Genomic DNA, 19,713 nt, shown 5'->3' with positions numbered 1-19,713 from the left:
TTGGAGCCTTCTCCATAAAGTTTGGTTAAAATTATTGATAGTGCTTGTGGTGTTCTCTTTTCTCTAGCTTGAGTGTTCATAGCTTCCCTCTCCCAGCAATTCAAGGGACAAAAAAGAAACTTTTGACGACTATTCCACCCTTTTGTTTTTATTGTAGCCTATGAAAGTAGAATCAAGTGCAAAGGAAAGCACCGCCTCTAGTGCCACTAATCAGCACCAAAATGGACATGAGGAGGTTCAGGTGGATATGGAGGGTGAAAGGAAAGATGATGATGAGGAAGAGATGGTTGTGTCAGAAGTGCTTGCTACTGGAAGTCCTAGTCAGAAGAGTGCACGAGCACGTCATGTTGTACAAGACAGAAGTGCAGATAATATCAGTGGCACTTATCCACAAGTTTTGGACATAAGTTTTACTCATTGCTTCAATAGTATGTCTACTATTCATCAGTGTAAATGTATGATACAATTTTTACCCAAGATTAATAATTTTATAATTATTTAAAACACAGTTCCGCACTGTCAATGGAAATATCAAATTCTTCTCTTTTTCAGGCTGAGTGTGCCAACTGTAAAAAGTTAAAATCCGAAGAAAATAGTAACAAACCAGTATGTTGGTTTGAAATTCAAATACGATAGACTGAAAACGCAGGGATACAAGAAGGGACCAAAAGGTTAGATTTCTCTATGCATATTTCTATGACTAAAAATCTGTCCAAACTTTTCTCAACCCACATGCACACAAATGCAACTTTGACATACAAAAACAAATTCGTAATGTGTAGGCAGATATGACTGGAAACCTTTCTCTGTATTTTGTTCTTCAAAGCTACAAATGATAATCAACATACTAGTCTTCAGCCAGTATATGTGCAAGATTCTGGTGTTGAACAGCCAGATTTATGAAGACAGGAGAAGCAAAATGCAGTTGAAAAGCACATGGATATAGACAGACCTGATGATATTTACCCCTTTAGCCCTCAAGAGGAATACTCCACAGAACAGGAGATGCGTTTGTTAACAAAAATGTTGGTTTTCACGAATGCATACCCCACAAACATTCGAGGTTGATTTAATAACATTTTTACAAGTACAATTTACTGGTGTCACTATTGTTTTTTTGACTCTAAAAATGGCTGCACTTGTTAATTACACCTGAAAAGGTTTATTGAACTGACCTCTGGTGCTGGTGTAAACATGTAGATGTAGAAACTAACACTTTTACACCACGTTCCTAGCTTAAAACTCATTCGTTTCGTCCATATTACAGATGACATGTGGTGTTCTTGGCTCAGCTGTTGATGCTGTTTCAGTTTTATCACATTTGTACAGCTGATGATCCAGAAGTAAATACTTGCCACGAGGGCACAATGACTGTTGTGACCACCACCTGTCACAACTTAAAAGTGTTTAAGAAAAGTTTTTACCTGGAGAAGTCAGCCGAACATGCCAGGAACTCAAATGCTGCTGGCAATTTTCTTTTATGTTTTGGTATCCTAAACCTGGTGGATCGGCTAGTAAAGTGCTCCACATTTTTCAGCACATGGGAATGGGATGTATATCTTTGTGTTCCTTCTTCTGATACCAGAGAGTAACGGCACAAAGTTACTTTTATTGTCTACTCATTCACATAACATTCACTTGCCCTGCAGTTAATAAATGCCAACTGTCAAAGACTAGAACCCAAATCAACTGAACAAATCTGTTTTAGTGACCAATGTTTTATGCTCCTGAGTACCATAATATTGTGTATTAATAGCCTTAATTTGTATTTCCACCTATTCTTTGCAGGAGAAATTATTCCCAATGATTTATCTTCACTGGAATCCAATGAAAATTTTGATATAGACGATAGCTTCCATCTTGAAGTTTTACAAGTCAGAGTCCCTCCTTCTGCTTCACGTCGACCATGCACTAAAGCTAGGAGGCAATCTTTGGCAGAAAACCATCCAGATAAGCGTTACATTGTTACGATATGAAATAACAATGGAGTTTGCGCAGGTCGCGCATTAGCAGTAGGAATTGTGTACCACGAAATAAAGGCCAATCCAGATAACGTTGAATTACAGTTGGATTATAGGAAAATTAAGAAAAGCGATCAACCTCTTCAGAAGAATCAAGCCTTGGGGTTGTATGATAACACAGGCTTGACCCCAGGGGCAGTAGACTTAAAAAACCTTGACAAATTTCAAGCTATACTAGATGATAACCAGATCAGAGTTGTATCCGTAAAACATCTCAATGCAATTAGTTACCACGGAAAATGTAACAGTCGTAATATCATTTTTCCTTACCTTGACAAGGAACGAAACTTGGTATGAAACTTAAGCTAATGATCCAGATTATGTCTATAATCTTCAAGACAACCGTAACAATCACTGTGCCTCTGATGTGAAATGGATTGGTGACATACATAATTTGACTTTGATTGAAGTACCAGACCATACTTCCTTGAACACATTTGCAAAACACAACTTCACATATTTTGTGACAGCAGCAAACTAGCTAATGCAGCCGTAGCATACCTAAGAGGAATTTGCATCTGAGAAATACACAACACATTCCTAATCGCTAAAACCAGCATGTCACCCGTGAAAACGCAGACATTACCATAACTAGAACTATTAGCAGCGCTCTTAGGAGCAAAATTATTTGCATTTCTAAACAAAACACTACAAACAATAAACAGTGAAATCATATATTGGAGTGATTCTCAGGTAGTGCTATCTTGGTTATCATCCAACAAACAACTACAACAATTCGTTCATACTCGATTTCAGAAGATAAAAACACCTCACATCTGCACACACATGAAGATATTACCTCACATCAAAGAATACAGCTAACTTACTTACTCGAGGACTTAACACCAAAATGTTTGAAGACAAGAAGGAACTGTGGTTTCAAGGACCTCTGTGGCTTAGAGAATCAGAAGACAACTGGCCTTTACACACTAAAACGTTAATCCACAAAGAACTCTATGAGACCCTACAAATGAAAATTACAGTAAATGTTGGAGATAATCCCAGCATCCTAAACATCATCGACCTGACGAGATACAGCACTCTAAACTGTGCGCTCAGTCACCACCCTTCTTATCCACTTCACAAGAATATGGATGGATAGACGAAGTATACAATGAAACATTCACAACAAAGGACATTCTACTAGCCAGAAATCTGTTACTGAAGACTACACAACAGAAAACCTACAGAGAAGACATACCTCAAGAACAAAGAACAATCCACAAAAACTGCACTCATACGACAACTAGGTTCTTCATATTGATGAAGAAGACCTTGTACTTTGCTGTGCAAGGTTACAGTATACAAATCTACCTCACGATGCAAAGTTTCTGATCCTCATCCCAAAACATAACTACTTAACTGCACTCATTGTCCAATCTATGCATAAAGAGGTCATGCAAGTGGAGTATGGGACATGTTGACTCATATCAGACAGACATATTGGATACCTCAAGAGTACATGTATCACAGGTCTTTCAGTTTACAGGAATTGATTACACAGGTCCTCTATACGTCCGCAACCAAGATACTCAAACTTCATCTAAGATGTATATATGTCTCCTCACATGTGCTGCAATACGAGCCTTACACCTTGAGTTAGTAAAAGATCAAACTACTCAGGCCTTCCTTAGAGCTTTGAGATGATTTATAAGTCGTTGAGGAATTCCAGAATACATAATATGAGACAATGCAAAAACCTTTGTGGCTCAAGAACTTCAAACATTGACAACTCAAGTCCTTGAAACTAATGCATCACAACAATTTCTCGCCAACCATTGCATTACATGGAAATTCATAACTGAAAGAGCTCCTTGGTGGAGAGGATTCTAGGACAGACTAATAGGGCTGGTAAAAAGACGCTTGACGAAGACAATAGGCAAAGCCTGTCTGAACATGATAGAGCTAAACGCAATACTCACTAACGTAGAAGCAGTTTTAAACAGCCCTTCCCTGACATATCCTTTCATCGATTTTAAAAGATGATTATCCTCTGACCCCGTCGCATTTCTTATGTGGACACCATCTCTTAACATTACCTAATTCAAAAGTTAGAGAAAGGAAAATGATCCAGATTATGTCCCATCTGAAATTTCATCAAAAGAATTAACATGACGAGCTAAGTATCACGAGACAGTAATACAAGCTTTGTGGACACGATGGCAAACTGAATATATAATACAAATCTGTCTGAATTTGTTAAAACGTGGTTAAAGAAATTTCAAGTGCATTTTAACTATTTGACATCTTAGTCGAATGGGAAGCAGTTAAAAGTCACTAGCTGAAGCTAAAAAATGACAGCATGATTGCTGGCAATAGACGGTAAAGTTCTCTCGCAGAAGTAACAGGATTTTGCGATGAAATAACATTTGAAATGTCCAGAAATTGTAATCTTTTAGTCAGTCAAACCGTGAGGCCCACAGCTCAGTGTCGGCCGAAAACAGATTAAGAATGCACAATCCTTGAGATCATAATAGGCTTTCTAAGAGAAAATCACCTAAACTAAACACTCATGAAGCCTTTTGACGCTTGGCACAAAGTATTCTGCTGGCGGGGCTAAAGTGCAGGTCACAGGTCGCAGGTCAGGTCACAGGTTACAGGACATATAACGAGTAATCTGTAGTTACATTTGTTAGGGCAACCCTGGGACGAGTTTTGGTTACCTAGCAAATGCTATTTTCAGATTAATTATTGTCCAATTGTTTCAATTGTTGGTAGCTTCTCATTTTGATTGGATTTGGTACGCCTATATACAATGATTGCATTATAATACATTTGTCTGAAAACGCATGCACACCCCGCCCCAGAAGGGTCACGGTGATTTGATCACGTGATCACTTCTCGAGCACATACTTAAGATGGCGAACTACAAGGTGAGTGTTGTGTTTTCCTTTTGATATTATACCATAACCCACAGAATGCTGATGAATGAAATGATACTTTATGCGTTTTATTTGCGATGTAATCAGTGCACGTGCACTAGTCTTATAATGAAGGATGGTGTTAGCTAGCTTATCTTTTCACGGTAAGTCCCAACCCTCTTTATCGATGAAATGTTGAAGCTACCACCAAATGACATTGAAAGCACCTCTTTAGACGCGACAGAAAACAAAAAAAAATTAATTGAATAGTCTTTTCCAGAGCTGACTTTTCAAATTTGCATCACAATGTGACATTTGCAGAAGAAAAACAACACAGATGAAATTGCCGATTGCACCAATTTTACAAAGTTACTTTGAATCGTTTGCACGTTTGCACATTTTTCTCTTTTTAACCAAGACAGACAAAAAGTTATGGTCATTATTTTTACAGGAGTTTAAATGGAACAGCTACAGCGAAAGTGAGGAGGAGTCGGTGCATTCAAGGTACAGTCTTTCCTATTATTTTTGCGATTCCAAATTGTCGCACTCAGTGAATATTTTATTGATAAAGCTCTGTCACGGAATTTGAAAGTGTGCATTATTCATCCGCAGGGGGAGGGGGAAGGGGATCAGGTGGGTGTTTTGTGGGGCTGGAAAATAGAGAAGTATTGTTTAATGGAACTTAACGTGGATTCCATTCTACACTTGGTTTACCCCAGTCTGCAAGTACCTGGCCAAGTAATGCAACAGTGAGACTGCTCCCAGCAATCCCCCCTTCCCCCTCCCGGGGCTGCGACACTTGAGCTGCCAAATGCCCGGCGCTGGGGACGAAAAAAGAGGGCAAATGCCCCATCCTCAATCCACTCTGTAGCAGTTTTCATTTATCAAACATTCAAAAAGTGCCACTTCAAGCATTTTGAATGTGAAATGTTTTGTTTCAGTTAACGCCAGGCTTTGCTTTATAAAGCCGTGACGAAACCATTCATGATTCTTATTTAATCATTGGCATTTATCTCATTCTTAATAGTTCGTAGGCAAAAGTGCAATCAGTAAAAGTGAAATCAATGCTAGTGTATAAGCCTTTCTGTTCTGAATAGTTTAATAATATGAAGGGAAGTTCTTCAAATAATAGATTGATTATACATCATCATAGAAGTATAATAATGATTACTCCAAAATTTTATTTAAATCCTAGATCAACACAAATTTGAGTCAATAAAATAAACGTCGATTCATGTATGTCAACAGTGCAGCTCCCAATTTCGCAGTGTAAGTTATATCTTGATAAGCAATGAAAAAATACATGCTGAAATTGAGAAAACATGCCTCTAAAAACCTCTACAAGCTTTTCGGGTCCTTGATAGATGAACCAGTCTGCTTGTGTTTCCAGTAAATTCCTCCATATTTAGTTTCATGGGGATATAGGAAACCACATGCACGTCAAAAGCTTGGGGGTGGACTAAGAAGGGAGCAAAATGTGTGACAAACAATTCAAGTTGGTATGCAAAAAAACCTTCTTTTTTATCAAACCTCGTTTCCTCTGCAACTGTGTTGCTCAACATTGTTTTTAAGATCTTTTTATTTCAATACCTCCACATATACAGTTATTATTATTTTTAAGTAAACAGAGAAAATGTAAAGAAAAGGAAAGTTAATGATGTTTTTTTACGTTCTACGACCGCTATTATGACCAAAATGACCATCCAACCTTTGGGCCCTGTAAATAGGCAAGCTTCTCTCAGAGGCAACCATATCGAATATTTCTCTGAAAAAATAGAAAACATTGACTCTGTCGACTCGGCCTCATTATTAATGACCTTTGTTTGAGTGAGTTTGCAGTGATTGAATGGAACTCAGCAACAGGGTGTCTACTTTTTTTTGAAGCCAGGTTGTGTTCATAGAAACGCTCAATACATTTGACTTGGAGAGATTTTATCTCATTTGGCCAAAACCTCATAACTAGGGTGTGAAGTGTGCCATTGCCTGCACATTTGTCAGTCATCAGGGCTTAATTATCAGCATTTATTTACTTTTCTGTCTTTTTTTAGTGAAGAAGTATTGTTTTATGGACCTGAATGTCCTTATATGTATAAGGGCAAACAAGATCTTAGTTTTGAAGAAAGGTTTGATGTGCTAGTTACAAACGTTGATTCAAGAGGAATATGTACAAAGCAGCCACTACGTGTACAGGAAAACGCGGCTTTTGTTATCCAGAGGTCTGCGCTAAAAGGCAAAGGTGACTGGTTAGTAACAGATCTCGGTTCCTTCTCTAATTTGGGACAGTGGAAAAGTCTTGCAAGTGGAAGATGGGGATATCTTAGCCAGTACACGGTGGCCTAGACGTGTAGAAGATAGATTTGAATTGAATAAAGATGAATACCTTGTCCTCAGCACCTATTGGAAGCATGCGAAATACAGTGATTACTCAAGAATAACAACAGTCGTGTCAAAGAAGGTTGGCCAGGAACTTGATCTTGCCTTGGTACAGTACTGGTATGACGGTGAAGAACATTATATAAGTCCGAAGAAACATCCAAGAACAAAGCCGTTTATCCCAACCGCTTCAAGTGCAAGGCACTCGATTGAAGATAAAGTTAAGCATCCCATGGGGCCTTCAACCATATTTGACAAAGTATTTGAAGAGGCTGGTGGTATGCTTGATGTGGAAGCAATTTCACACGCACCACGAAACATTTACAAGTGAAGAACGCAAGAGCCAAGCTAAAAAGAGCTAGCACTGATGAAGACGAGTTTTACTCCCTACTTGCACTGGGAAAAGAGATGGGTGGGTCGTGTATCAAAGGACTTCAGTGGACACCATCACCAAGAGTTGTTTACGTAGAGGACTGGCAGATGGCTGAAATTGTCGAAAATTGTTGTCAGCCAGATTCGACCTGTGTTTTGTCAATAGACACTACATTTAATGTTGGACAATTTTATGTCACCTCCACAATGTACCAAAATGCTAAGTTTGTTAACCAACGAATGGGAAAACTCGCGAATTTGCCGGGTCCCGCTCTCTTCCATGTCTGTCAAGACGAAACCCAATTTCTCTTCTTCTGCAACAACTTGCTGGAAACGAACTATGGATTTGAGAAAGTTCGTTTTGTCGGTGGAGACTGTGACAAGGGACAAAAGAGGTTTCTGAAACCGCTTGAAGGAGTGACTTACCTCCCACGCAAGAAACACACTGAGGACAATATGAAGGCAAAAATGCCGAGCTATCAGTTGGATGCATCCGAAAAAAAAATTATTCTTGAAGATGTTTTTGGCAGTAAAATCCCACCAAAGAGAGGCTTAGTAGATTGTAATACAACTGACGAATTCGAAACCATGATGGCAGAAGTAACAGGAAAGTGAGACGAACAGTTCACTTTGTACTTCAATCAGTGTATCGCAGATGACATCCAGAATGGCATGGCAGCTGGAATAGGACGAGAGATAGGACTAAAGGGCGACTTTTTTTACAACAACGCCGCAGAATGTCACAATTTCCGGTACAAGCTGAAGGTTAAAGAGGATAAAGCAGCAAGTGCAATTGCAGGATTTCCTAAGAAGTTATGCTCTTGGGTGGAGGCCATAGAAAGTTATAGGATGGTATTTGAATGCAGAAACAATATCCAGAGATCTTTTATTGGCGAAGGACCATTCACTTTGGCTCCTGACTACAGGAACCTAGAGGTTCCTACAGCATAATGGATGTCTAAAACGCCAGAAGAAAGGCGAAAACACATGGCCAAAATCGACCACTATGCAAAGCAAAATGCTGCTGCTATCAGTCCAGCAAGCCTTGCTTGTAGCAGTAAAAGTAATGATGAAAGTGAAGACTCTAAGGATGATGACGTTGTTATTGTCGAGGACATGTCAACGCCCTCTGCTTCCGCGAATACTGATTATTGTCTCAGCAGCTTTGATGTCTCCGGATTACCTAATCATTTGCGTGGTTCCTGGAATAATGCCAAAAAATTCTGGAGCTCCATGGGATCGGAGAGTTTCCTAGTAAGGATTCTAAAAGGGCTGTGATTTCTTTAACACGTGGAATATGCCATGCTGTTTCCTGCAGTGGACTCTCTAAGAAACCACTTTCCTGTGATGAACAGTGCCCCAAGTTTAAATCGCAGGGTATCTGTGCACACACCATAGCTGTTGCGTGTCACAATGGATGCCTGGAATCCTATTTGTGCTCCTACACACCTTGCCTTTCCACACTAGTGGGAAGCTCAATTCCTTATCATACTGGGAGAAAGGAGAACGAAAAGAAGCAGAGGAAAAGGAGCAATAACGACTTAAGAGATGTCTCTGGTGTCAGTTTCCCAGCAGATGACTGCAGTCTGAACAAAACACGGATAAGCTGGAGGTAGTTTTCATCCGTGACACCGCAGCTTGTAAGTGTTATGGCTGCAATGGATCAGTTCGTAGAAAGCCATCAGAGGATCCACCAGCTGCTTACGATATATTCCTACGGAGGAGGGAATATAGAGTGTACAGAAAGAAAGCATCAACAAAAATGTGCATTGCCAAAAGGAAAGAATTTGTTTATTACGACCCACTTAAGGCTTGTTTGCCTAAGGAGATTAGCCATGATCACCTTCTGATGTCAGGGAACACTACAGGACGACTTCAAGCTGGCCATCGAGAGGTATTTTGGAGGGAGTTTGGATTCACTTTGTGAACTGTGTGGAAGTCGCATACCTGAACATGTGGACCCATTGTTTTATGAAGAATTATTCAATCGCTATGAATAATTTGGTTTTGTTTCGTTCGGATTAAACCCTCTTTACATGAAGAATTATTCAATTGTTTTGAAATGAATAGTTCGATTGTATGTTGCATTGTCGTTTGGTAGGGAAGGACACTGTTCATTGAAGAATTATACATTCTCTTATTTGATAAAACTGTAGCTGGTTTTCATAGAGATATAGGTACAAGTGCGCAAGTTGTTTTCGGACAAATCCGAAAAAAACTGTAAACTGTACAATGTTGTGGTTCTGTTGACTTGAGATTTGACTTTACATTCGACAGGCATGCAACATTGGTTGGAATAAGTTCAAGTAATATATCAAACATGAGACGCAGTGTTTCATCACCAGATGAAACAGCGAGAAGAGAGTTGAAAATACGACGCGTAGCGGAGTATTTTTGACGAACTTCGAGGTGTTTCATCTGGTGATGAAACACTGTGTCGAATGTTTGATATTTCTTCTCAAACAAAATCATTTTTGAAGGAGAAATTAAGGATGCAAAAATGAGCAGTTTTTCATCCAATATCCAAACACTCATTAAACATTAATTTCCTTTGAATTTTCTATATGAATTATTAATGAGTTTGAGAAGCATATATTAAACCTTCCAGAGTCGGCACTAAGTTGGCTTTCACCAAAGGCCTGCACATCTAAATAAGTCAAAATGACACCGCAGGCACATTAAGAACATTTATCCATGGGCAATTATCCACACCCCTTGCTAACAAAGTACTTTACCATTTCCCTTAACATGCAGAAAAAAATAAAATCTTGTCAATGGATAGAGGGGTACATTTCAGTAGAATAACCTCATTCGTCCTTTTTTTGATGAATTCTGCGTGCCAATCAACTTTTCGTTTGAAGAAGGAATCAACCATGTACGTGAAAATGTCTAGGCCAAATATTTGGGTTCGTGAGAACGGCAGCTTAAACATTTGCCGCTTGCAAATATTTCATAACTTAACCGCGGCAGTCACTAGGACGATGAAATTGTTTAAACGACTGAATATTGTACAACTTTGAGATTTGATCATGATGCAGTTTTTCTCTATGTAAGCACAACTTTGTGCCAACTATCATTTTACTAACCATCAGCTTTAGGGGATTTGATATGGTAATGAAAAGAATAATATACTAACAGCAGCAAAGAAAACGAGCAACTTACCTTGTAGTAAGTCATCTTGGCCACCACTTGCTGCAACAGTGACTATGTGACCACACTGACAAGTTATCCCTTGGGGGGCATGGTGTTTACTTCTTGTCCACATACTTAGTAGGCTGAACAAAACTGTTCTGCACTGACGTTTTACTATACAAAAATGAAAGAAGCCAAGGAACCTTGATGATATTTTGTCCTTTAAACAATATTAAATTCCACACATGGAAAAATATTTTCATCTTGATCATACAGCATATGCAAACTTGGTAACGAAATCACAAAGGTGTGCAAAGTCACTTGATTTCTACGAAAAACAAATCACGTTTTTCACTGAAAACGAAGTGATGTGTTATTAGAATGTCATCTCCAAATAAACCGTGCAGACAAGATAACTTGGAGCGAGTCATTTATATGCAGCACTGTAATCCTTTAATACATCAGCAGTTTACAGAGTCAAACATTCAAGTTCTAATGGAGGAATGCTACCATCTAGGAGCCACGAGGCAAATCCAACAGAGTTGTTTCAAGCTGTTGTGCTACAGAATATAGCACAACACGAAGGGTTGTTACGTTACGAATATCGTGACATGTTTGTGGATGTTTCGAAAAGTATTTGACGGGAAAACTGAAGGAAAAATTAAGGTCAGTCTAAAACTTATTTGACCACTGAAATATGGCAACTTTCTTCACACTTTCTTCGTCTTAAACTGTTCTTGCGACTAGATCGGTCTTCCATCTCTTTTCAAAATGGGGCCTGTCACTCTCACTTCGTACCACCCACGAAATGCTGCTGTGTTAAAGTGCCCATAACCTAAAAAATTTTCTTTTCTTATCTGAAAGTACACATTGAAAGAGGAACTTCTGCGAAAAAATTTTGCGATTTGAACAAAACATGATTTTTTAATGATTTTTTAAAGTCTTCGAAATTTGCCGCCATTTTGGTCCACCATTCGTATTAGTCTCCTCTTGGCCGGATAGTATCCGTGACGTATGATGACGTAGCTTCAGGAACTTGTATCAGTTCGGCCTGTTACATCTCTTCTTCCCAAGCCGAGATTTATAATGCCTGAGAGATGCGTTGCAGCGCATTGTGGCAACGTAAAGGACCCAGATAGGAATATATCCATGCATAAAATTCCATTCTTCGGCGACGTGTGTCCGATTAAAAAGAAAAGGCGAAAGAAGTGGGTCGACTTCGTATTGGAGAGGAGGAAGATGTGGGTGCCGGGGAAGACCTCCTCGTTGTGTTCCGAACACTTTGCTCCAGACGACTTTCAAAGGCCGTTAAACAAAGAAGTCAACTTAAAGCGAGATTTAAAGAAAGATGAAATTGGGGTTTGTGTTTTACCATCAATACACGCTAAACGGAAAGGAGAAGATGACGAGCCGCCATCTAAAAAGACAAGGGAAGCGTGAATGGTAAGAAAGTATTGTCACACCTGCTCGAGACATTTCATGTGATTTTTCTTTATGTGATTAATAATTGGTCCCCGTACCATGAAAGTTAAAGAAAACACAATTGTTTTGCTGTTTTTCACAGATTGCTAGATCTGCGAAGGCTCGCCTCAAAACACTGCAAGAACCAGAAGCGACAAGCATTATTTATCCTTCCACAGGCATTCAGGTGGTAAGAATTTCAACTGCAGGGTATACTTGGGTGTGCTTGTGTAAGCTCTTATGTTGTGTACTATTGAATATTTGCAGGCACAAACCGTACAAGCTGAAAACTCACAAGATATCCAGATCAACCCCTCTACAAGCAGTCAATCGGAGGAGGTGAGATGCTGTGTAATCTTTCATAGTTTGAGTGCAATGGATGGTCGTGACTAATTCCTTGTCAATTAATAACTTGTTATTGATATTCCTGATTAGGACATTACTAGTAGTAGTACGACTGAAATCCAAAGCAACGCTTACCAAAGAAAATCCTGTGATCAGAGGTTCATATCCTTTGGTAAACACTGGGGTGAATGATGCAAGATTAGTATAGCAGAAAAAAAGATGAGTGATTGATGTCTGATGTGAAACTTTAAAAAATTATTATCATTGGTTTTCACAGGGCCAACATGGGACATGTAATGGTGGCTTTCAAGAGGAATCTGGATTGCAGCCTGAAGCTACATGTAGCGCGAACATGGTACATTCCTTACTGCAAAGAAATATTTATTTACAGTCATGTAACTTTCCATTTCATTATGCTACCAGATCATATTAGTAAAAAGTGATGGAAGTGACCAATTTGGTTTTTTTTTTTTGTAGATACACAAGACTTTTGTTATGTCCAAGATGCAGAAGAGAGTGAACCTTTTACACAAGTGGTATGTATCCTGTTTTGTAATTATAAACATAATGATAATAATGATTAGATGTTGATGATGACGGTAGTAATAATGATAATAATAATGATAATAATAATAATAATTATAATAATAATAATAATAATAAGTGTTCATTTCTTTCTTACAGGATGATATTCTTGGTATTTATTTTGAAAGATAAACCATAGTTTTTTTAATTTTATAATAAAGGATAAATCAACACAGACACTGGCAGATCAGAGATGTAGTATCCTCAGCCATGAAATGGAAGTTTTAAAAGGCCAGCTTAGTGTAGTGCGACAATCCCTGAAGACATCAAAAGACAAAAAAAGGCAGCTAAAGCGTAAAGGTAAGCTTCATCCATGTGATGCCCTATTTACATGTATGTGTTATTTGTATGATCACATAATCTTAGAGATTTAATTTTGAGGTTTTTGTTCCTCAAACCTCTTTTTTGCTGAGGGAATTTTATTCTTGTAATATTATTGACATCCACACTTTTTTTATTAGTTGAGTTGTTGACTCGAAAACTTCAGGAGGCTGCAAACAACGGGTTAGAAGAAAATGTAAAGAGTAAGGAGTCTTGTGACACTAGCAACCAAGATACATGTATCGGTGAAGAAAAAGATATTGAAGAAGAGGATGACACTGAAATGAAAGAGGAAGAACCTGACTTTTCCAGTGATGCAGAGTTCTTTAGTGAAAGCGGAGGGGATACAGAAACAGAGGATGAAGAGAAGGAAACAAATGACAGGAGGTAAAAATAATAAGAATTTGTAAAGATTATAACTAAACCTTACTTAACTAAACCTTGTATAGTCTCCAAAAATTTTTTTGCGGCCCTTCAGCCCTCAGTTTTGTCTAAAAACAGGGGGCTACAGGCCCCTCCACTGGATCCCTGACTGAAATAGTAAGATCAGGGACTCACTGAGATTACAGTACCCTGTTTGACAATTTTACTCCTACAAAAATAGAATATGGTTCTTGCTGTAAAAGGTATTGAAGGCCACTGAAGTTTTGTTCCTGTATTGTACATTGTGTGCATTTCTTTGTCTTTATTGCAGTATTCCACTATCAAGTAACAATGACATAAGGACAGAACCGAAACACATAGTGTTCCTATCCAAGCTCCTCCTGCTCTTCCAGTTTTGCCATTTCTGCCGCACTTGAAACAAGCCAGATGTGACAGCAACTCAGTCTGGAACCGCAGTCACCATCAGGACAACATGCAGCAACCCTGGTTGCAGGAAGGAATTTACCTGGACCAGTCAACCTTTAATGCCAGGGACCAAGCTACCTGCTGGGAATTTCCTCATCTGCATGGCTACACTATTTGCTGGTGGGTCCTTCACAAAGATGAACCCCATATTCCAGCATATGGGACTGGCCTGTGTGTCATTAAATACTTTCTTCAAGTACCAACGGGTAACCTGTTTTCCTGTACAAAATGTTATTCAATAAGCATTTGTAAAGCATTTGTAAATTTGCTGTTAGTTATGCAACATCAATTTATTTCTTCGAGAATGAATTTTTTTTCAGTTTTGGTATTACATCTATACTGAGATGCTTTTTTTTTATTTTTCCTACTTTTCCTAGTATACAATATCATTATAGATACCTTTCTAAACCTGTTTTCAACTCAAATTTTAGACTTGGTTGTTCCCCACTGTACATCTCTTTTGGAAGCGCTACCAAGCAAACTTGTTCTCTCAGCCAAGGTTCTGGGGGATCTTACAATAGCAGGAGATGGAAGGCACGATAGCATGGGCCACTGTGCTAAATACGGTGCCTACACCATCTTCTGTTGCACATTGCCACGGATCATCCATTTTGCACTTGTACAGGTATAATCATTTAGTTGCTGGTACATTTTTAGCCATATAGTATGTACAACCCCATGTCAGCTGTACTAATGCAACTGAAGGCTGGTGTAAATTTCTTGTTTTTAATTGTTTCTTGTTTTTTGTTAGTTTTAACAATCAGATGTATCTGAGATATGAGTTACTACTTTCAAGTCACTAGTCAATGTTTGCAAGCCAGTTGCTATGCTAGTACCTGCTCAGGGTTTCAACTCATGTGTCGTATTAAATTTCTGGCAGAGAAATCAAGCCGGAAGCAGCCCAGCCATGGAGTTAATGGGATTCCAGAAGTGCATTGATTTTCTGCTTGGATGTGGCCTTGTCATCACTGCGTTTATTTCAGACTGGCACACCCAGATTGCAAGTCACATGAAGAATGTTTTGACACATATCAAACATTACTTTGACCTCTGGCATCTAAAAAAGAGTCATGATGACTTTCTTCTCTAGTTGTTTATGTTCAACATTTTTCAGCACAAATCTAAAGTACTTTTTTCAAAACTCCTGTTATAGGGGTATGACTTTCCTCGAGCAGTAACACTGTACGAAAACATTATTTGCCACCATCTTGTATCTACACATCATATAAACGCAATGTTATAAATAACTATGACTTAGCTTAAGCACTTTAATGTTCAAAAGATACTTAACTTAACAGTATAATCTTGGATATGAATTAGACTGCTATCATTTATCAACATTAAAGGTGAAACTGATTTTACTGTTTCTCTGTTCCTGAAGAGATCACTAAATTGCTGTCCAAAATTTCCAAGGAGAAAGGGAATGAGGATCTCCGGCCTTGGATAAAGCCCTGTGAAAGACACCTGTACTGGAGTGCTACTACTACGTCTGATGGAAATGGGAAGATCATATGGGCCAAATTCAAGTCTTTTCTGAGCCACATTGTGAATAGACACACCGACTTGGATGAGCCTCTCTTCAACAAGTGCGCACGTGGAGATATTCCTGATCGGACATGGATTAATCCTGGTATAGTTGATAGATTTTTTTTTTTGTTACATGGCTCCAAAAGGCCTGCCTTTCCATCATTGTATTCAACTTAAAATTTCTGAGACATTGCAGAGATCTCCAAACGGTCTCCTTAAACATGTAAATCTAGGTGCAGAAGAGGGCAAAGTAAACTTCTCACACTTTAATTTACAATTTTATTTTTAGAGGACATAGTGTATGAGAAGACGAAAAAGGCCTTGACTGCTGACAGCCTAAAAAAAGGAATCATGCAAGCATCCCCAAGTGCTCAGACTGACTGTCTTGAAGGGTTTCACTCTGTTCTCAACTTTTTTGCACCAAAGATAATTGCTTATTCCTATCTTGGAATGTACTGCAGGTAGGCTGAACTAATGTGTTCAGTGCAATAATCACTATTGCTATCAGTATTCTCTTAATCATTAGGTCAATAATGCAATTTAGATCTGTTGGTTTTGAGTACAAGTTTGGCTAATAAGATCGATAGGATTTAATAATAGACACTTGATGATTGGTCCAAGGGAAAAATCCCAGCTAATTATTATTCTTGTCTCATTGAGAAGTTGTTTCCACAGCTGAGATAATACTATGCAGAATATATTATTATACCCTAACCTTTTCTATTTTATCTCTTCTAGGCATATACTAGCTGCTCTGCACTTTAACTATAATTTACACAGAGAAGGGAAAGTGAACAAAGATGGAAGTGTCCCTTTGAAAGTGACCTACCCAAAGTTTAAAAATGGAGAGGCTACTGTGAGAAATCTAAAGATCAAGCCCATTTTTGGTATTTATTTACTATCATTTGTAGAGTAAAATTGTAATGTTAGATAGATTTGATATCTAATTTATTGCTATTGAAGTTTTTTAGTAATTTTTTAATATACACTCTGGAAACATGTGTTTTTGTCTTATTTACTGTCTAGACTATGTGGGAGAACTCTTCCAGTTTTTTATGACATTGAGCAAACAACAGCTGCAGGATGCATGCATTGAGTTGAAGAACATGGTTCCAGATCCAATGAATACCATGCTTGAGAAACAACCCAGGGAAGAGGCCATTAGGAAGCGGACAGAGAGGATGAGAATGGTTGCAAAGGATGTACCTCCGACGGCACCAGGTTTGTTTACTGTTAATTTTCCAGGCTTCACTATTCCGAGCTGAGGTGAGATGTCTCACCAAAACTAATAACAATCTATGTGCCTTGTAACATGTCTAAACTAGTATCCTAGTGGTTCTTAGTCAAATGATGGAGGCATTTTAGGGATGACAGGAACTCGTGAAATAATAATGACTTCTGAATTATGACACCACCTTCATTTCTTTATTGCAGCACGAGATCCGACATCAAGTGAAAGAAGACAACAGCCTTCTAGGGCACTGCCACGATGTTCTATCTGCAAGAACCCTATGAGGGGCCATAATTCTATCCCTGATTGTCCAAGAAATAGGAAGGATTGACTTGCAATGTAAAAAAAAACAATAAAAACCTATTAGTGTCTACAACATGAAATTTTGAGACTTAAGAAAAATCTAGAAGCCTTTTTACATTTCCCATATATTGGTGCCTTTACTTAGGTTTTAATGACGTTTTGCACATTAATATAAGATAAATGAGTTGGAATGTTTGTATTCCATTCTAGTTAATAATATTGTTTCAAAATTATGTCACTAATTATTTCTTTGCGATGAAAATAGTGCATTTCAAAACAGTGACTGAATATTGTGTCTAAAACAACTAGAAGTTGACTCAATAATATTTTGCTATATTAATATTCATACCTGAATAAAACAAATTAATATAATATTTGAATCATTTATACCTAACCTCACGGTGATTTCTTTTGTTTAATTTACCCACACAGCCAGGTATGAATTATTGCTAAGGCATGTCGACAAAATTATAAAAAAATGGTTTCTTTTGGAGAAAGGTCATTTTATCACATTGATGTCAAATTTGCTCTGTATAATTGTTTACAACAATTTTTTTCTTGTTTATTGTCCCTCAAGCAGCCAAGTATAAGTTATATAGGAGGTAGAACCCTGGTAACTGGAACTCTAAAGGGAAAAGGAAGCCGGGTTTCGAGTTATCGGGGTCCGTTGGGTAAATTTTGATCAAGGACAACAAAGTTTAGTGTAAAGTTTATCCGAGTTTGAGTTACCGGGGTTCTACTATATATTTATTACAAAAAGCACAAAATGGTTTAATAAAATTTCAAAAGGAGAGAAGTTCACTATTAATCACAGTCACAAGAAATTGGTAGTGTTATTTTTATATAAAAAAGTTTTTTTTTTTGTTTCAAAAGGAAGTAAGGATCTGGTCTTCTATTCTTCGTCTAACTGAAATCCTGTCACTGGCTCATCCTCTTTGCTGGGGAATGCTTTCCGAATCGCAGTGTCGGCACAGGCAGGAAGAGGGATCCTTCTTTTTCCCAAGTATCCATGAACAAGTCGGGTAAATTCCCTGTATGCAATCGATCTGAGATATCTAAAAAAGACAATAAAATAATAACCCAATATGAATTATAGTTTACAAAGAACCAAATCAAGAGTTCTAGACTGGCAGGATCCCTTTCTAATTCATGAGAGAGAAAGAAGATGAATAATCTTTATTATTGGTGGTATTTTTCAGAAATCTCTTGTGTATAGGGGTATGTTATCCTCAAACCAAAACAGGAACAAGTTGTTCTATTGGCAAATGTGAATAATACTTTCCAAACTTTGAAACTTGAACAAAACAGCCTGTTCCTGTTTTATTATTGATATTGAACAAATTGCAAAATACTTCATCAATATACAATCAAGTTAAAATTATTTTTGAGAAATCAGTTTCACCTTTCTTCTGATCCAGTCTTCTTGTAGTATTCTCTTTGTTTTGTTCGATATTTCCCACCTGCCAACCGCAGACTCCATTTTTCTAGGCAGACTGGCCTGAAACCGGGATGTTCTGTTACACAGCATAACTCTTGGCCCTCCTCAAGATCTTCCAGGACAATTTCACTTGTCAGGGACTCGACACATCCTTCAAGTTCTTTACAACAATAACATTCGCTTATATTCGTAAGCAAATCGCCCTCACATTTTCCACAAGTACACCTACGTTTGAAACAAAACGTGCAGAAAGTTACACGAAATGCTGATTATTTCCACAGTACAATGTAATCGACTTAGACATACAAACATGCAAGGCAACTGCAAGTGCTTGTATGTAAGATCAACTTACCAGTCAGCAACACGCACGCTGTTATTAAGACGCTTCGTCAGCTCTTTCTCCAATTCTGCGTTTTCCGCCTGCTCTCGCCTGTAGTTTTCGAGCCATTCTTCGTCCGCCAAAGGCTCGTCCGCGTATGGTTCAAGCGAATCATCTTCAAATCGATTGCTCACTCCATCTGTTCCTTCTATCTCGATTTTTTCGTCCTCACTGCCAAATTGTGAGCTTTCTGTTTCAGAAGGACTGTCTTCTAGCGACGACATTTCGGTGAAGATTTCAATGTTTGCCTTTCGTTTGTGTACGATCCGACAAGTGAGGTTCCTGAAGCTATGTCACATGACATCACATATGAGCCGGTCAGTTGTCATGGTCAGCTGAACGGGCGCGCCACTGAAATGTAGACTTCAAAAAATCGTAGAAAAATCGCGTTTTGTTCAAATCGCAAAATTTTTTCGCAGAAGTTCCTGTCTTAATATGTACTTTCAGATAAAAAAATAAAATTTGTTAGGTTATGGGCACTTTAAAGAGTAGTCGGCCAAGAACTTCACACACTG

The 19,713-nt window shown here is 38.3% G+C and overlaps 2 protein-coding genes and 1 pseudogene across 2 annotated transcripts; 2 read left to right on the top strand and 1 right to left on the bottom strand.

The window, feature by feature from the left end:
• The first annotated feature begins 4,879 nt into the window (after nucleotides 1-4,879).
• On the top strand, nucleotides 4,880-8,242 carry LOC140931737 (uncharacterized; annotated as a pseudogene).
• Nucleotides 8,243-11,622: 3,380 nt separating this feature from the next.
• LOC140930633 (uncharacterized) lies at nucleotides 11,623-17,419 on the top strand. Its single transcript, XM_073380353.1, has 14 exons — nucleotides 11,623-12,410; nucleotides 12,488-12,559; nucleotides 12,843-12,920; nucleotides 13,043-13,101; nucleotides 13,312-13,450; nucleotides 13,612-13,858; nucleotides 14,166-14,526; nucleotides 14,752-14,945; nucleotides 15,201-15,387; nucleotides 15,702-15,950; nucleotides 16,137-16,308; nucleotides 16,586-16,734; nucleotides 16,874-17,068; nucleotides 17,282-17,419. The coding sequence occupies exons 7-14, from the start codon at nucleotides 14,328-14,330 to the stop codon at nucleotides 17,407-17,409; spliced, it is 1,473 nt and encodes a 490-aa protein (XP_073236454.1). The 5' UTR covers nucleotides 11,623-12,410; nucleotides 12,488-12,559; nucleotides 12,843-12,920; nucleotides 13,043-13,101; nucleotides 13,312-13,450; nucleotides 13,612-13,858; nucleotides 14,166-14,327; the 3' UTR covers nucleotides 17,410-17,419.
• LOC140930634 (uncharacterized) lies at nucleotides 17,251-19,422 on the bottom strand. The gene is made up of 3 exons (XM_073380354.1): nucleotides 19,172-19,422; nucleotides 18,784-19,044; nucleotides 17,251-18,436 (listed from the first exon to the last, which is right to left on the bottom strand). The coding sequence occupies exons 1-3, from the start codon at nucleotides 19,420-19,422 to the stop codon at nucleotides 18,274-18,276; spliced, it is 675 nt and encodes a 224-aa protein (XP_073236455.1). The 3' UTR covers nucleotides 17,251-18,273.
• Nucleotides 19,423-19,713: the final 291 nt, after the last annotated feature.

Source organism: Porites lutea, chromosome 3 (assembly GCF_958299795.1).
Source record: "Porites lutea chromosome 3, jaPorLute2.1, whole genome shotgun sequence".
NCBI lineage: Eukaryota > Metazoa > Cnidaria > Anthozoa > Scleractinia > Poritidae > Porites > Porites lutea.
The sequence above is the reverse complement of the archived record's forward strand: the minus strand, read 5'-3'. Positions and strand labels throughout refer to the sequence as shown.

Coding starts and splice junctions, on each gene's coding strand:
- LOC140930633 (XM_073380353.1), top strand. CDS start 14,328: ATGCAGCAACCCTGGTTGCAGGAAGGAATTTACCTGGACCAGTCAACC. Junction 14,527..14,751: donor CTTTCTTCAAGTACCAACGG/GTAACCTGTTTT, acceptor CTCAAATTTTAG/ACTTGGTTGTTCCCCACTGT. Junction 16,309..16,585: donor TATCTTGGAATGTACTGCAG/GTAGGCTGAACT, acceptor TATCTCTTCTAG/GCATATACTAGCTGCTCTGC.
- LOC140930634 (XM_073380354.1), bottom strand. CDS start 19,422: ATGTCGTCGCTAGAAGACAGTCCTTCTGAAACAGAAAGCTCACAATTT. Junction 19,045..19,171: donor AGCGTGCGTGTTGCTGACTG/GTAAGTTGATCT, acceptor TTTCAAACGTAG/GTGTACTTGTGGAAAATGTG. Junction 18,437..18,783: donor AAGACTGGATCAGAAGAAAG/GTGAAACTGATT, acceptor TGTCTTTTTTAG/ATATCTCAGATCGATTGCAT.